At 33.7% G+C, this 15,709-nt stretch overlaps 3 protein-coding genes across 3 annotated transcripts; 1 reads left to right on the top strand and 2 right to left on the bottom strand.

The window, feature by feature from the left end:
• Positions 1 to 1,326: 1,326 nt before the first annotated feature.
• On the bottom strand, positions 1,327 to 2,326 carry LOC127076796 (uncharacterized). The gene is made up of 2 exons (XM_051018586.1): positions 1,589 to 2,326; positions 1,327 to 1,470 (listed from the first exon to the last, which is right to left on the bottom strand). The coding sequence occupies exon 1, from the start codon at positions 2,209 to 2,211 to the stop codon at positions 1,651 to 1,653; it is 561 nt and encodes a 186-aa protein (XP_050874543.1). The 5' UTR covers positions 2,212 to 2,326; the 3' UTR covers positions 1,327 to 1,470; positions 1,589 to 1,650.
• A 136-nt stretch (positions 2,327 to 2,462) lies between these two features.
• Positions 2,463 to 3,154, bottom strand: LOC127076798 (uncharacterized). Its single transcript, XM_051018587.1, has one exon. It carries the CDS (start codon positions 3,095 to 3,097, stop codon positions 2,537 to 2,539), a length of 561 nt encoding a protein of 186 aa, XP_050874544.1. The 5' UTR covers positions 3,098 to 3,154; the 3' UTR covers positions 2,463 to 2,536.
• Positions 3,155 to 9,911: 6,757 nt separating this feature from the next.
• LOC127076794 (ribonucleases P/MRP protein subunit POP1) lies at positions 9,912 to 15,540 on the top strand. The gene is made up of 11 exons (XM_051018584.1): positions 9,912 to 10,153; positions 10,487 to 10,956; positions 11,160 to 11,256; positions 11,340 to 11,453; positions 11,537 to 11,782; positions 12,331 to 12,449; positions 12,544 to 13,062; positions 13,365 to 13,473; positions 13,578 to 14,158; positions 14,895 to 15,062; positions 15,159 to 15,540. Exons 2-11 carry the CDS (start codon positions 10,496 to 10,498, stop codon positions 15,355 to 15,357), a joined length of 2,613 nt encoding a protein of 870 aa, XP_050874541.1. The 5' UTR covers positions 9,912 to 10,153; positions 10,487 to 10,495; the 3' UTR covers positions 15,358 to 15,540.
• Positions 15,541 to 15,709: the final 169 nt, after the last annotated feature.

The raw sequence follows: 15,709 nt of genomic DNA, 5'->3' as shown, positions 1-15,709 counted from the left end.
TAAGCAAAGTGTTAGTCATCTGAAGGTGTTTGGTTCTGTTTGCTATAAACATGTTCCAGAAGCCAGAAGACAGAAGCTGGATGATAGAAGCAAAGTGATGATTCTGATAGGGTACCACAGTACAGGTGCATATAAGCTCTATTGTCCAGAAACCAATAAAATTGAATTCAGCAGAGATGTGATTGTGAAGGAATCAGAAGTTTGGAATTGGGATAAGTCTCAATCTGACTCTGATGTTAGAACCTCTGAAGAAAGGTCAGAGTTCAGAATTTCTGAGGTTGGAGTAAACTCTGACGTTGATTCTGATTCTGATAGTGATTCTGACTCTAGAGAAGACTCAGAAGATGAAGGTGACTCTGATGATCCAGATGACCCAGACTCTGATGGTAATCCAGATTCTGGTGGCAATTCAGACTCTGGAAATATGTCAGCCCCTGAAGATGGTCAAAGCTCTGGAGGAAGTCAACCATCTGAAGCTAGAAACTCTGAAGCTCAAGACTTTGAACAAGTTCAGAGACCACAAAGAATCAGAAACATCCCCAGAAGATATGCAGAATTTGACATGCTGAAAGACACTGAAGTAGACTCTGAAGGAGAAGTTATTCAGTGTGCCATGTTAGTAGACTCTGAACCCATAAGTACAGAAGAGGCTCTTAAGCAGAAGCTCTGGCTGAAGGCCATGAAAGAAGAACTTGATGCTATAGAGAGAAACAAGACTGGAAGTTCTGAACAAGAGATAGCCAAGTTCAAGAAAGTTCTGATGAATGAATTCGAAATGACTGATCTAGGCAAAATGACATACTTTCTAGGGATGGAGTTCAGATACTCTGAGAAAGGATCTGAAGATTAAAGTAAACAAACCTCTGAAGCTGATGATTGACAACAAGTCTGCAAACAATCTTGCCAGAAACCCAGTGTTGCATGGGAGAAGCAAGCACATTGAGACCAAGTATCATTTTCTGAGACATCAAGTTCAGAGGGGAGTGTTAGAAGTTGTACACTGTAGCACTCAGAAGCAGTTGGCAGATGTTCTGACGAAAGCTATCAAGACTGATCAATTTCTCAGATTAAGGGATGAAATTGGTGTTACAAGTTTTGATGGAATATGAATTAAGGGATAGTATTAGATTTAATTATTAGATTTAATTCATATTTAAGTTTGTTAGATATTAGATTTAAATATTAGATTTGATTCATATTTAAGTTTGTTAGATATTAGATTTAAATATTAGATTTGATTCATATTTAAGTTTGTTAGAGGCTTATAAATAGGGTGTCAATCATTGTAACTTTTAATCCTTTTTGTAGCCGTCATTCTCTTAATAGAATATTCATCTTTATTCTACCTTTGCACCAACAGTTACAATGGTGAACAAGGTTTATGCAATTCCTCTGTTTCTACATTTTACTCTTTGGTTCCAACTTGAAGCTATGTTTGTATACCTTAGTATTGGACATCTTTTAAAACATCTGAAAAGGCATTTAAGACTTCAATTTAAAATGAAATTAGGAATGAGGTGAAACTTTTTTGTATGTGTGAATACAATATTTTATTCCTGAATTGGAACTTAACAAACCCAAAAATAACTTTTTAATAGAAATGGAGAAGACACCAACTCCAATATTATCCTCCTAACAAACTAATCATAGTTAGAGATCAGTTGAAAGAACACTGAACATAATCATATCTCTGCTTTTTCCTTTCATCAACAAATACTTCCTCAGAACTCCCTCCATTTTGAAACCAGCTTTCTGCAACACTCTTTGAGACCCCACATTTTCCACATCAACCAGAGCTTCAAGCCTTTCCAAGTATGACAATTCACTGAATGCAAGATTAACAATTTGTTTCACAGCACACGTACCAATCCCTTTACCCCAGAATTCAGAGCCTAGATGATAGCCAAGTTCTGCAGATTTGTTTCTACATTTATCATCAGGCGAGAACATCATCATACACCCAATAGCACGATCATCAAGACATATCGCCTTGCAGCATAGAAACTTGCTTTCTGTATCTTCGATGAACCTGATACCTTGATCTTTGCTGGTGTAAGGTTTCCAAGAGCAAAACTTGGCCACTTTTTCATCAGTTGTCCACACCATAACATCATCCAGGTCAGTAAGATTAAAGGGTCGCAGTGTGATTCGGGTTAAATCAATGCTATTTTCTTTGGCACATGGTTTGGAAGAAATAAGTGTTCCCTCCATCACAGCACTCTTTATTCTTTTCTGAGTTAATTTAGATGTGAATGTGGATGATGCTTACTCAATCTCAGGCTATTTATAAAGTCGTGGAGTTGAAAAAAGAGGAAGTTGCATGGAACAAGGGTATCTATTTACTTGGAGTTAGGATCAAGCAACAAAAAGTTTGATAGCCCTATATTGGTATGCCATTATTGACTTGACTATGTAGCTTTATAATAATAAAAGATTTTTAATACTTTTCTTGAAGAATCAAATATAATAATAAAAGATTTTTAATACTTTTGATGAAGAATCAAATATAATAATAAAAGATTTTTCAACCAACAAATCATAATTGGAGATCACTAGAAAGAACACTGAACATGATCATGTCTCTATTTTTTCCTTTCATGAACAGATACTTCCTCAGAACTCCTTCCTTTTGGAAGCCTGCTTTCTCCAAAACTCTCTGAGACCCAACATTTTCAGTATCAACAAAAGCTTCAACCCTTTCCAAGTGTGACAGTTCATTGAAAACAACCTTAAGAACTTGTTTCACAGCACATGTGGCAATCCCTTTACCCCAATATTTAGAGGCTAGAACATAACCAAGTTCTGCAGTTTTGTTCCTGCTTTTATCATGTGGTGATCTTGATTTCAGTGAAATACGTCCAATAGCGCGATCGCTAAGACATATTGCTTTGCACCATAGAAACTTGGTTGGTGTATTTTCAATGAAGTTGACGCCTTGGTCTTTGCTTGTGTAAGGTTTCCAAGAACAGAAATTGGCCACTTTTTTATCAGTAGTTATTACCATGAGATCATCAAGGTCTGAGAGATGAAAGGGTCGGAGTGTGATTTGGTTCAAATCAATAATCTCTTCTTTGGAAGAAATAAAAGTTGTCTCCATCACAGCATAGAACCTGTGTTTCTTTTCTGAGTTAATTTGGATGCATGCAAGTGTTGATTTTTAGGCTATTTATAAAGTCATAGAATTGAAAAGTAAAAATAAACAAGAGTGAAAGGAAGTTGCATGGAAGAAGGGTATCTATCTATCTAAATCAAGAAATTTAAGCACACCCTGTATGTATAGCTATATTAGAGATTTTGTATTGAATCTCAAGTATGTGAGATATTTTTATTAAAATGATCATACAAAAGTGGCTAGAAAAATAGAGAAACTTAACTCTATCGAAAAATGAAAGAAAAAGGGGGAAATTAAATCGAATGTATTTTTTAAAAGATAGAGAAAGAAGAAAAACATATGACAAATTGAGAGGAAAAAAATGAGATTCTTCGAATATTTATAGAGATGTTTTTTAAAGTTTTTTTTAATAGATTGGTCATTTAAATATTTTTTTTAATAATTTGATCTTTTAAGTTATAAAATATGTGCACGGTTATCCTTTTTTAAATAGAGTAAAATTGTTAATTATAAATACAATTATTTTAAGTGGTATGAAAATAATAAAATGCAATTAGAAATATAACCGACACACATTTTAAAATGTGAGAAAAATAATTTTGAAATCATGGTGAAATTATGTTCTTAAATGGATAAATGTTGGACCAGATGTCTAAGCTAACATGTTCAACATCTTAAACTAGAATTGACAGATAATATAAAACAAGACGATAAATCATAAAGAAATTTAAAGAACATAAAGAATTATTAACCCAGCTCGGTGCAACATCACCTACATCAGAGGGGCTTCCAATCCGAAAAAGAAAATTCGCTCTCAATAAAATTAATACAAAGTGTCTTAGATGAACAATCTTTGTTCAATGCCCCTATTCTTAATTCTATCAGTGTATTTCTATTTAGGATTCCCCCTAAATACAATACCCATTTCACTTTCTCTCAACCACTAACCCTAGTAATCAATACAATAAATAGAAAATTGATTGTTGAATTACAACTCAACTAACAAACTGAACTCCATGCATTTGAATATGAATGTAAGCGCCAAAATGATGCAAGCGCTAAGCGCTAGAATGATGCAAGCGCTAGAATGATGCACAAACAATAACACAAACAAAAGACTCAAATATAGAAACCTTAACACAAAGATCTTCAATACTTGCACACACTTCAAACGTTAGGTTTGAGTTTCCTTAAATAACAATGCAACTTCAGGACTTTTCTACAATGAGCATTTGATTTGAGACCACGTCCAGACTTATAAAGGATTATGTTTTTAATTGTTTTTTCAAAAACATCCAACAAAAAGATTTGATTTGTTATGATTCAAATTTAAATATCCAATTAAACATATTTGATCTTATTCAATATGCCAAACAATTCTAATTAACACATTGCTAAAAGATAACAACAAATCTCGTTGCACATATAAAAAAAAAATCGCTCAGAACAACAACAACATTGGCATGCTACCAAAGGCTAGATGTCGCACACATGCTGAAATATCGTGTATCACATGTGTTATTTCTTCACCAAAACATATTGTACACTCCATGTTATTTCTCATAATGAAGCCAATTAAAAGGAACAACAATTTCCTTTTTGGATAATTTTGGCAAAACAACTCTTTCAAAAACTTACAAGATGTGTATGAGTAAGTCTTAGAAACTAAGCAACATAAGTAAACCACAAACAGAACAAACAAAGCAAACAACAGTAGCAGAAGTACCACATAAGAAAAGTGATTGCTACACATTTAAAACAGAATCACAAAGCTCCCAAAGTCAGGCACACAAACAATCATGCATGCACACAACAAAATCAACATCCAGTCAGGTTACTCAGGTCACTCAGAACTACCATTACTCGTCAAACATCAGCAGAGAGATCATCTCACAAATATCAAAGTTCATATCAGTAGAGAGATCAACTCACAAACATGCATGCTCACAAGGTTGAAGGCCAAATGCCACGCCTAGTATGGGATCCTAACTCGCGGTGTATGTGTCATGCGCTTCGGAGAAAGGGGAAGCCTCGTGGGTGACATCCCTCTTCCTTATTGCTAGGCTACTCTCTCTAGTAACATTCATGATTGCTTTCATGATCTCCTCAGACCGTCCCGATTCTCCCGCTGGGTAGGGGGTATTTCAAGACCAAGTATTGGGTGGATATGATAACCCCTAACGAGTTATTGGCTGGAAAGGATGGCATTATAGGTCGATAAGTTATCCACCATGAGGTAATTGCCTTCAATCGCCTTGGAATTTACTCTAGTGCCGCATGTCTTTTCCAAGGTTATGTGGCCTCTTACTTGCACATGTTTACTTGACATGCCTACTAGTGAGCCATGTAAAGCCTTAATGTTGTCGGGATCAAGCTGGAGCTCCTAGAAAGTTCTCCATAATAGGATGTTAGTTGAGCTTTCTGGATCTATTAAGACTCGTTTGATATCCCAATTATCGTATTGTACAGTGATGACCATGTGGTCGTTGTTAGGAGGGTAGACTCTTGTGGTGTCACTGTTAGAGAAAATGATTATGGTCAATAGTCCTTCCCGCATGGCTTTGGAGAGGCTTAAGGATATTACATTCGCAACTAGCACTTGTCTGACATATTTCCTCTGAGAGGAACTGAAACTTCCTTCGCCTGCAAAACCTTCGACAATGATGTTAACCATGAAACCTGGATCTCTCCTGACCATTTTTAGTGGAAATCAATGTAAATAATGATAATAATGGAAGGTGTGACCCATGTCAGTTTTACAGGATCCCACAGTGGGCATCACTCTACTTGCTAAAAAAAATACAAGTGTGTGACATCCCATATGCTGGTAAGGGTGGTAAGAGGCTTTAAAATTTGCGGTGGTTTAGGGTAAAATCACGGTAGCGAGAGACCCTATTTTGAGGTGTTTTCTATGAGGTGAGAGAAAACTCATGAGGGTGAGAAACTCTATTTATAGAGGTTTATGAGTCAAATTTTAAGGTTCCTTGGGAGTTGCAACTAGCCACCTATTTTTTAGGGAGACATGGATTATTCACTTGACTCCTTTTTGCATTATCTCTGACAAAGACATGTCATTTCCCATGTTTCCTTATTATGGGCAAACGGGAGTGTTGCAGGCGATGTCGATCCCCTCGTGGGCGATAGGATTCTGCCATCCCTTGTTGGCAACATGGTCTCCTCGCTCATTGCTAGCTTTTCACAAATATATAAGTACACATTTATTATATTGTCAATGAAGAAATATTTTGTTAAATATTCAATAAATAAAATATATTTTACTCTTAAAAAAATATAACTTAAAATATGTTTAGAATTTTTTTATCTTAAACATTTAATAATAAAAATTAATGTATTGTATCTTTTATTATATTTGATTTTCATCTATATTATCTTATATGTCTCAAATTATAAGTCACTTTGTCAAAAAAAAAATTGTTCTAAATTATAAGTCATTTTACGATTTAAATGCAACATTAATTAGATTTTTCCTAATATACTCTCTATTATTTATTATTTTTTCTTATAATTTCTTACATTTCTCTTTCATCTGTAATAAATGAAAGACAATATTGTAAAGTTATGAATAATTTTTCTTTCTCATTCAACATTGATTATATTTCTTAATTTACATGAAATGTATAAAATGTCTTATAATTTGGGACAGAGGAAGTACATGCTATGTTTTAGTGACAAAACTATTATTTAATGCGTATGTTTATGAGGCTACCCACTTCCATTTTCCAGACTTTTCCACTTCCACCTCCGCAAAGCAAGAGCTCTCCCAGATAACACAAGACAAGAATGAAGGACAATTCGACAACTATTTCAAGCCGACCAAAGACTCAAAGCGGCAAACTCAATTACCAAGCCCCAATCTAAAACTTTCCTAGCAAAAAGGATGGACACATGAAGCTTCCTTAATACACAACATACTTAATTCTAACTAGGGTTGTTCAAAAAACCATGAACTGAACCGAATAACCGAACTAAAATGAACTGAAGTTAAAATAACCAAACCATAATGGTTGGTTAGTGAATCAAACCATATTGCATAAATAGTTCTAGAACTGAACCGAAACTGAAACCTGTGAAGTCAAACTTCTCCAACTATTAGTTTTTATGAAGATAATTTAAAAGCAAATGCTCATAGCAAAAGAATGGAAAAAGCCTCATGGTCAAAGCTAATACATCAAGTGCTCAATATCATTCAACTTACGAAGACTAACTTTGAGATTTTATGGTTGACCAACATTTTTGAGGTACAAATAGCAATTACATTATGTTAATATTTAAGTGCTCGAGAAAAAAATCATGTTGATCATTCCATATGCATACATTAATTTTAAAATATTTTGGAACATGGCTTAAACTCATTTTTTAAGATATTTTTCAGTTTCAAAGCAGGTGTAACCGGTTACACCATTCCTGGTAACCGTTACACATACATAAATTTGAGTTCTTTGTTGTGCAATAGAAAGTGTAACCGATTACACACACGAAACTTTGAAACTTTTTATACCGCTTCAGGTGTAACCGATTACACCATTTATGGTAACCGGTTACCACTGAAGCAGTGACATTGTTTCATTCAAAATTTGTTTTTATCAAACTTAACTTTTCATCCCTCAAGCATGATATCTTTTCATGAATACATACATATTTAGAAAGGTATTGAGGTACTATAAATACTCTACTTATCAGATTTTAAAAACTTAGCTCTTTCATTACAATTCAAACTCATTACTCTCATTTTTAAAACAAGTGTCTCGTGATACAAACTTTGTGCGAAACTTACTGCATACATTTTTATTGCATTTCTAAAAGTTTCAACACTATAATCTTTGAACACTTGTATAAAATAGTGTGAATTGCTTACTTGATAGAGAAGATCAATTTTAAGAATTGATACATTGTTATCCAACTTCAAACTCTTGTAAAAATTCAGATTATTGTGAATACCTTGCTGTCGGACTGTTGGAAGCAAGAGAGTGAAAAAGAGATGATTGTTCTCTTGTTTTACTTTGTAAAGATTATAAGGGGATTTCCTTATTGGTTGAGTTATGAACTTGTGTATAGTGGCTAGGATAGGCTTGTACAAAGTTCTAAACAAATATTGAAATCTCTTACTGCATAAGGGGACTGAAACACTCTCGGATTGTGAGAGGAACCAATATACGTCGCCGTATTCTTTACATTTTAGCACTTCACCGCTTTCTAAATCATCACTAAACCAGAAAATTAAAAGTATAATTTCAATAAATCGAAAATCGATCAAAGTACCTAATTCACCCCCTTTTAGACACAATCTCTACTTACAAAATCGAACTAAACTGAAACTGAAAAGGAAAAATACTAAAAACATGTTTTAACTTTTTTTAATAAAAATTTAAAATAGTTGAAGGGTCCAATTATTTAATAAATGATTTGATTTAGAAAAAAATAACTTCTAATGGTTCGATATGGTTTGAAATTTCAAAACTGTAGATCAAATCAATGATTATGGTTCGGTTCGGTTCTGAGTTAAATTGAAATGGTTCGGTTTAGTTCAAATAAATTTTTACTACAATTTAATTTGGTTTAAATCGGTTTTCTTCCTCAACCATACCATGAATATTCCTAATTCTAACCATAATAATTTTGTTGTCCTTGAATACAATTGAAGGACCTTCCACATTACATATTGAATTAGACGACTAAAACAACATATATAAATCACACTACATGCTTTGATTGCAGGTATTATCTCATTTTCAAAAGAATATCACTGACTTAGGCATCATCTCAATGTTTTAAAAATCAAACCGGAGATCGAATTGGTGAAATTTGTGGTTTAAGATTTAATTGATTCAAACAGTTAAATCTATGGTCAAACCGTTTATTAAATAAACTAATAATATGAAACTAAATTTCATCGATATGTCACACATAATCATACGTTCACAACTTAATAAAATAAATATTAAAAAAATCTATTACAAAGTTAATATAACAATATCAATAATATATATAATAATATAACATAGTTCTACACTTCATTTCAATATTTATTTAAGAACAATTTGACAAAATTAAAGAATTACAATAAAATAAATTAAACTACTTCAAACTAAAATTAAAATAATAAAATCTAATAACTAAAATAAAATTCAAATAATTAAAATAGAATATCAAAAATAAATAATACAACATACTTCATTAAACAAAAACAATGAATTTGAGTTGAACTAAGACAAATAAGTCTTATTTGACAATAACAAACAATATTGACTTGAACGAGAATTAATATTAAATTGAATATCGTTACTATGTTTAAAAGAGATGGTGTGATGATGATAGAATGTGGTTGAAAGAAAAACTATAATGGAGTGACAAAACTTGAAAGTTTGTATGATTGACAAAAAAATATGATTTTTTTTTGTGATGGAGAAATATATGTTAAGTTTTGATATTGACATATTAAAATTAAAAAAAATGGTTAATTTGATATTTTTTTTGAATCGGACGATTTTACGAAATCGATTCTGATTCTTTGGTTCGAATGATTTTAAACGGTTCAATTCAGTTTTTTTTTCTTTTCCAGTTTTACTCCGATTTTGACCCACTAACAATTTTGAAAGATTGATCAAACCGATTGAACCAGCCGGTTCGATCCGATTTTTAAAACATATGATCTTAAAATATGTTTACAAATATTTTTTACCTTAAACTTTTAATAATAAAAATTAATGTGTTGTATCTTTTATTAAATTTGATTTTCATATGTATATTATTTTTTATTTTTTAAGTTTTAATTTCCTTTTTCATATGTACACTTAACCATCAACCCTATTGTCTCTCTCATCGGCACACGTCTTCTTCTTCTAACCTGTTCTCACCTCACACTCCTCTCCGACCACGACCGTGACCGTGCCCGCCACCTCCCACCTCCGCGAGCCACCTTCCACCTCTGTGAGCCACATCCCACCTCTGCGAGCTACCTCCCTACATTATCTTTTTCTCTAAATACTATCATCTCTCTGCCTCTCCTACGCTCTCTGTTAGGTTTGTTTTCTATTGTTGAATGTTTATTATTATTTGTGACAAATATCTGATTGCTTAGGAAATCTGGAAATTTGTAAATAGGTGATTGGTTAATTTCCTACCTATGACATTCCTCAAATTTGTATCAGTTTTGAAAAGTTTGGTTTCACTGTTTGTTTCCCTATTTGCAAGTGATACATTAGAATCTGGCTTTATGCATTGTTTTATTACTTTTGGACTATGCTTGTGTTGATTCAAACCTAATTGGATTGTTAAATTAAGCCAATGGTTTTGTTCATGCTTTAGAGTATAGTTTATGTTTGTTCAATGTAAACTAACTTTCTTTTTATTTAGCTCTCAATAATGGTTGTCGATGGAACTAAAAAGCCTAAAGTTTCAGCACCCGTGGTAGCACCACCTCGCAAAATCAATGTGCAGAAGTTTGCTGAATCCCGTGCCTCTGAGCTTCAGAGCCTTCAATGTATTGTTGAAAATAGACTAAGCAATGATTACAAGTCTCAAAGGAACCAGAGAAGAAGAACAACATCATTTAATGACCAAATTGCAAGAAAGGGGCACAGAAGAAAGAGACAAAAACTGGGAGTAGTTGATAAAGTCAATGCTGAATCAGTTTTGAATAAGGAATCTCTAATGCAGCTTTCTCGACGAACACGTCGAAGATATGAACTTAAGAGTAACCCTGAGAGTGGCTTTTGCTCTTCTGGGGATGGAACCAAGAGGCTGAGAACACATGTTTGGCATGCAAAGCGATTTTCCATGACCAAATTGTGGGGTTACCACCTTCCTCTCGGTCTTCATGGAAGGTTGGTCTTTTTTATAAGAAAAACCAAAGAGAAATCGATGAAAGAATCAATGTATAAATTTGAATCTTGTTAATTTCTTTGTGCACGGTTGTGTTACTTAGTTGCGATGTATTTGAACTAGATTATGGCAACCTAATGCTACAAGTTTGTGCGTGTTTTACATCTTTTAGAAGCACTAACATGGATTTTGTGTGCTTATTTAGAGGGAAAGGTTCGAGGGCGTTGTTGAGAAAGCTCAAACAAGGGGTGCTGGTACATGATGCAAGCTATTACTCTGCTGTTCAATTGGAGGGTCCAGAGGTAGTTTATACTTATTGTAGGCTCAGCCTTTGAAAATAATGATTTAGTTCTTATATCTTTATTGAAGGTTGTTCTCTTTATAGGATTCATTAGTTTCAGTATTAAGAATGGTACTTGTGCCCTCTCCCACAGAAGCAACACATCCTGGAAATCACAATGATTCCGTTCTTTCTAGTATAACCTATGGAACTGCAATGGTGAGTGAGTGTTCCTTTTCCGTTTTTGAAGTTGAAAGAGCCACATTGTTTTGTCAAAAAAATTAACTTTCCTTTATTGACAGCTTCATCAAGTTGGAGCACCTGTTTCTCAGGCAATTGCTCCTGTAACTTATATGTGGCGACCAACTTTCCAAGAAAATATCACAGACCTAGGTGTCAGTGATGAAAAAATTATTCCTGATGTTGATTTATGTGAAAAATCAGAAAGATTGGAGTGTATTTCTTCTTTTAGGCACCTTTGGGTGTGGATACATGCATCTGCCTTTGAAGAAGGATATGATAATCTAAAACTTGCTTGCCAGAAAGAGGTTCACTTTCTTCTTTAGAATCTTATATGGACATCTCAATTGTATTTTGTTTTGATTATTTTTCTTGTACTGGGTGAAGATGAAAGCAAGGAGAATCTAGTGAGCTAATTACTCATATAGGCTTATATAACAAATATCATCATTTTACTGGCTATTCCATGATCACTTTGCCTATTTGAAAGACTTTTGGCCCATTTCATCCCAATATAAACATGGCTGGGAGCTTGGACATGAAATGCATTTATGTCTGAGTTGACAACATTTAACGATTCAGATGATTATAGATCCTTGCATGTCACTAGCTTGTCATTAATTACTTGTCAAATGTTGTATCATGATAAAAAAGTTTTTGCCTGAAATTACAATAATGATTATTCCTTCTGGAAGTTCATTTCAAAAAAAGTAAAATATGAGATAATTAGTCAGATGAATCACTAAGTAAGTTAGATTTGTTTGTCCAAGGTTTTAATTTCCATGAAAAAGAACTAAGAATCGTAAAAGGCATATGAACTCACACTATATGTTTTTTCATCTCTACTGTTATTCAGATGGAAAATAGCGGCATCTCGATCAGTTGTTCTTCTCTTGAGGGTAAACTTGCAAAATTGGAATTAATGGGATCAGGTACATATCAACTTCTTCAGAAGATATTGCATCCCGTTAGAAGGTTTGTTGTTTAAATTTGAAAAGTACTTCTGTTTTCATTTTTTACTTGTTTAACTGGCATTAATGATCCAAAATAGTTGATGTTTGCGTGACAGTATTTCAGAAAATCATTGGGAGTTAAAGAAACACGTGACTATGGAAGAAAACCATGTTTCTCACAATACCAAGTCTTCCATACTGAAAAATGAGGAACATTTTTCTTCTCGTGCAATGTTATCTCTTAATGTTAAGGATCCTCGGGATTTACCTGTGAAAAAGACTGTTCAAACTGAGCCAATTTCAACTAAGGCTCTAAGTGATGCACAAGAAACTAGTTGCAAAGAGCTTGCTGATTTGGGAGGAATGTTAGGAAAGAACAAAGACTTGACATCTTTGTCTTGGTCAGAATTTAGAGATAGCCAGTCGGATGTTGATGATCTATGGTATACTACCACCAAAGGCTTGAAGCCTCCAGTGGAAGGAAGTGTTCTTTCTATGGAGAAGCACCATGAACGCATGGTTAAATTCCGCCTTGATGACATAGATGTCAGGGAGGAGAACTCTTCCAAAGGGCTGTGCTCAAGATCTTGCCCTATTCTGCTTTTAAAAAATGACATGAAGGAATTGACCATGGGGTAATAAATTTTCAATGTATTTTTCCTCTTTTCCTTTTTTTTTTTTTGAAATTACCAATGTTTATGAATATATATCAAGTACTATTGTTTTTTTTTTCTTTGAAAGCAAAGGATAGATATTTGTGCTCAATTGCTTAGGTCACATTAGAAAAAAAAGAGATAACTTGTCATAAGTTTAAGGGTTACAAAGATCAATTGATCAAACATGCTCCTTGCATTGCATTACCTTATTTTTTTGTTAAAACCTTTCATATTATGTACTATATAACTATATGATGAATGCTTTTGTGATTATCTTCTAGATGGTCTGTTATACTTCCCTTATGTTGGGTTAAAGCCTTCTGGATTCCACTTGTCACTAATGGGGCACATGCAATAGGTTTGCGAGAAAAGCAGTGGGTTGCATCTGATGTAAGTATTTGCACTGCCTACACCACTAAAAAAAATACATTTTGTTTCTTCTGTTTTTCTGTATGAGTATTGAATATTACTTGAATTTTTTTTTCGTTATCTAGTCGGGGATACCATTTTTCCCTCAAGATTTCCCAGATTGCAAGGCATACTCATTCTTCATGGCTGCTAAAGCTGCCGAATGTAACCAAAAGGAAGAACTTTGTCCTCCTTCTGTAAGGAATTTGAGAGTTCCCATCCTGCCTCCATGGGGTATTATACACACTACTTTCAACAAAGAGATTAGCTCAATGGAGACTCTACACCTTTCAGCTGGGGAAGATTTGACCAATGCTAATTCCTTATCAAAGTCTTGCCCTGGCAACTTTAAAGTCTTAAATTTCGACTCCGAGATTTCATTTGATGGAACTTTAGCAAGGACAGGTTGTATGCTGACTACATTACTCAATGAAACCAAAACTGGTCGATTGCTATTATTTCCTTATGCAGCAGATGGAAAGACCAGAATCTCTAAGTTTATTAAGGGAGAACTAATGCTTGATAGAAGTCATAGAAGTTCTGTCATTTATAACCATAAGCTATGTTTTTTAAGAGTTCATCTTCACCCATTCAAGGAAGGCTTTTTTGAAGAGGGGGCCGTTATTTGTGCGCCACGTCCTTCTGATATACCTTTATGGACTTCAAGGTAATTTAACACTGAAATTATGAATTTTTTGTTCTATTGCTAATAATAATTATATTTTTGTTGGTTGGAAATTAAGAATTGACCATTATTCTTGTAAAATTTGCTTTTTATTAACTTATTTGTCAAACACGTTGTTTTGTTAGGCTACGGGATAACAAGATATGGTTGCCAGTGTTTTATTGTAGCATCCATTTTTTCTGTGAGTTTCTGAATTAGTTTGGGTGTAATGTGGGAAGGATTGCAGCTAACAAAATAAAATTTGATTTTTTCTATTATTTTTTCCATTCATGCTATGATAACAGGATGAAAATAAAAAAATAGATTCTTCTTTTCTTGCACTTGAAATAAATATTGAATTTTAGATTAAATGTATATTATTCAGGCTTCTTTTCTAGTTTTAGAATCTACTTAAAATCCTTCCTGTTTTACAGAACATAAGTCCAATTTTTTAAGTCACTTTCACAGGGCTGTTACTTGTTAGTTGATTAGTCAATTCTTAGTCATTTCCACACATTAATAATGGTAAACTATTAATTAACAACTCTAAAGTACTATAACACAACATATTGAACATAAGCATAGGGTAAATTATAAAAAGTGAGGGGTTTGGGATTGGTTTTGGACATTCTAGAGGCAATATTGGTTGGTTGGAGTATTTTATTCTAAATTTTGAACCATCAGTTCATAGTAATATTAAAACTTAATACATCGTATATGTACTGTGAATGCCTTGCAGTTCAGTGAAAAGTGAAGCAGGACTTAAACTGTCTGAGTCTGCTATGAGATCATATTTCAAAGAGAATTCCTCCGGTAAATGGGGAATGCAGATACCAGATGATTCAATTGGTAGAGAGTCTCACCGGTGGCCTATTGGCTTTGTCACGACAGCTTGTGTTCAAGGAAGGTTTGAAATCGTATCTTTTGGATTCCTATCCTTTTTCTAAAAGTCTGATTATGTACCTTGTTGTAGAGAATCTTATCATGTGCAATATCATTGCAGCAAGAGGCTTGTAGCAGAGGGATTTTGTGAGGCAGTTTTACTATCTGATTTAAGAGCAGAACAATGGAAGGAGATGCCCCTAAAGCAGAGGAGGACAGAAATATACGTACTTGTCAGGAACTTAAGATCTGTCGCTTGTAGGCTAGCTCTTGCTTCTATTGTCCTAGAATATCAGGAAAATGACATCGATTTTTTGTAAATTGATTTTATTTTGGATCGAACTCTGCAAGTTACATTGCTACAAATAGGGCCAAATTGGCAAATATTCTTTATTAGAAAAAGGGGAAAGCAACATCATAGAGAAAAATAGTTTAGTTTAAGTTTTAAAAATATTTGTACAATCAAAACATTTGAAGTTATATAAAAAATACATTTGAAGTTATCCATACTTGTGATTACTTTAAACTTGAGCCTGTTACTTTTTCTAGCTCATCCTTACTATGAAAATCTCTGGATTTTCCTGATCACTGCATATACTGTTGTTGATGTGCCTTGTGGCTCGTTCTACAATCGTTCGGAACTCTTGCTTACAGCATTTTCTGCATTAGTTT

Source organism: Lathyrus oleraceus, chromosome 4, assembly GCF_024323335.1.
Source record: "Lathyrus oleraceus cultivar Zhongwan6 chromosome 4, CAAS_Psat_ZW6_1.0, whole genome shotgun sequence".
Classification (NCBI taxonomy): Eukaryota; Viridiplantae; Streptophyta; class Magnoliopsida; order Fabales; family Fabaceae; genus Lathyrus; species Lathyrus oleraceus.
Note: the sequence above shows the minus strand (reverse complement) of the source record. Positions and strands in the feature narration are given on the sequence as shown.

What these genes read in the sequence shown, in the direction of transcription:
- LOC127076796 (XM_051018586.1), bottom strand. Translation starts at nt 2,211, where the DNA reads ATGGAGGGAACACTTATTTCTTCCAAACCATGTGCCAAAGAAAATAGC.
- LOC127076794 (XM_051018584.1), top strand. Translation starts at nt 10,496, where the DNA reads ATGGTTGTCGATGGAACTAAAAAGCCTAAAGTTTCAGCACCCGTGGTA. An exon ending in TTCAATTGGAGGGTCCAGAG is followed by an intron (nt 11,257 to 11,339) that starts GTAGTTTATACT and finishes TTCTCTTTATAG; the next exon opens with GATTCATTAGTTTCAGTATT. An exon ending in ATATTGCATCCCGTTAGAAG is followed by an intron (nt 12,450 to 12,543) that starts GTTTGTTGTTTA and finishes TTTGCGTGACAG; the next exon opens with TATTTCAGAAAATCATTGGG.
- LOC127076798 (XM_051018587.1), bottom strand. Translation starts at nt 3,097, where the DNA reads ATGGAGACAACTTTTATTTCTTCCAAAGAAGAGATTATTGATTTGAAC.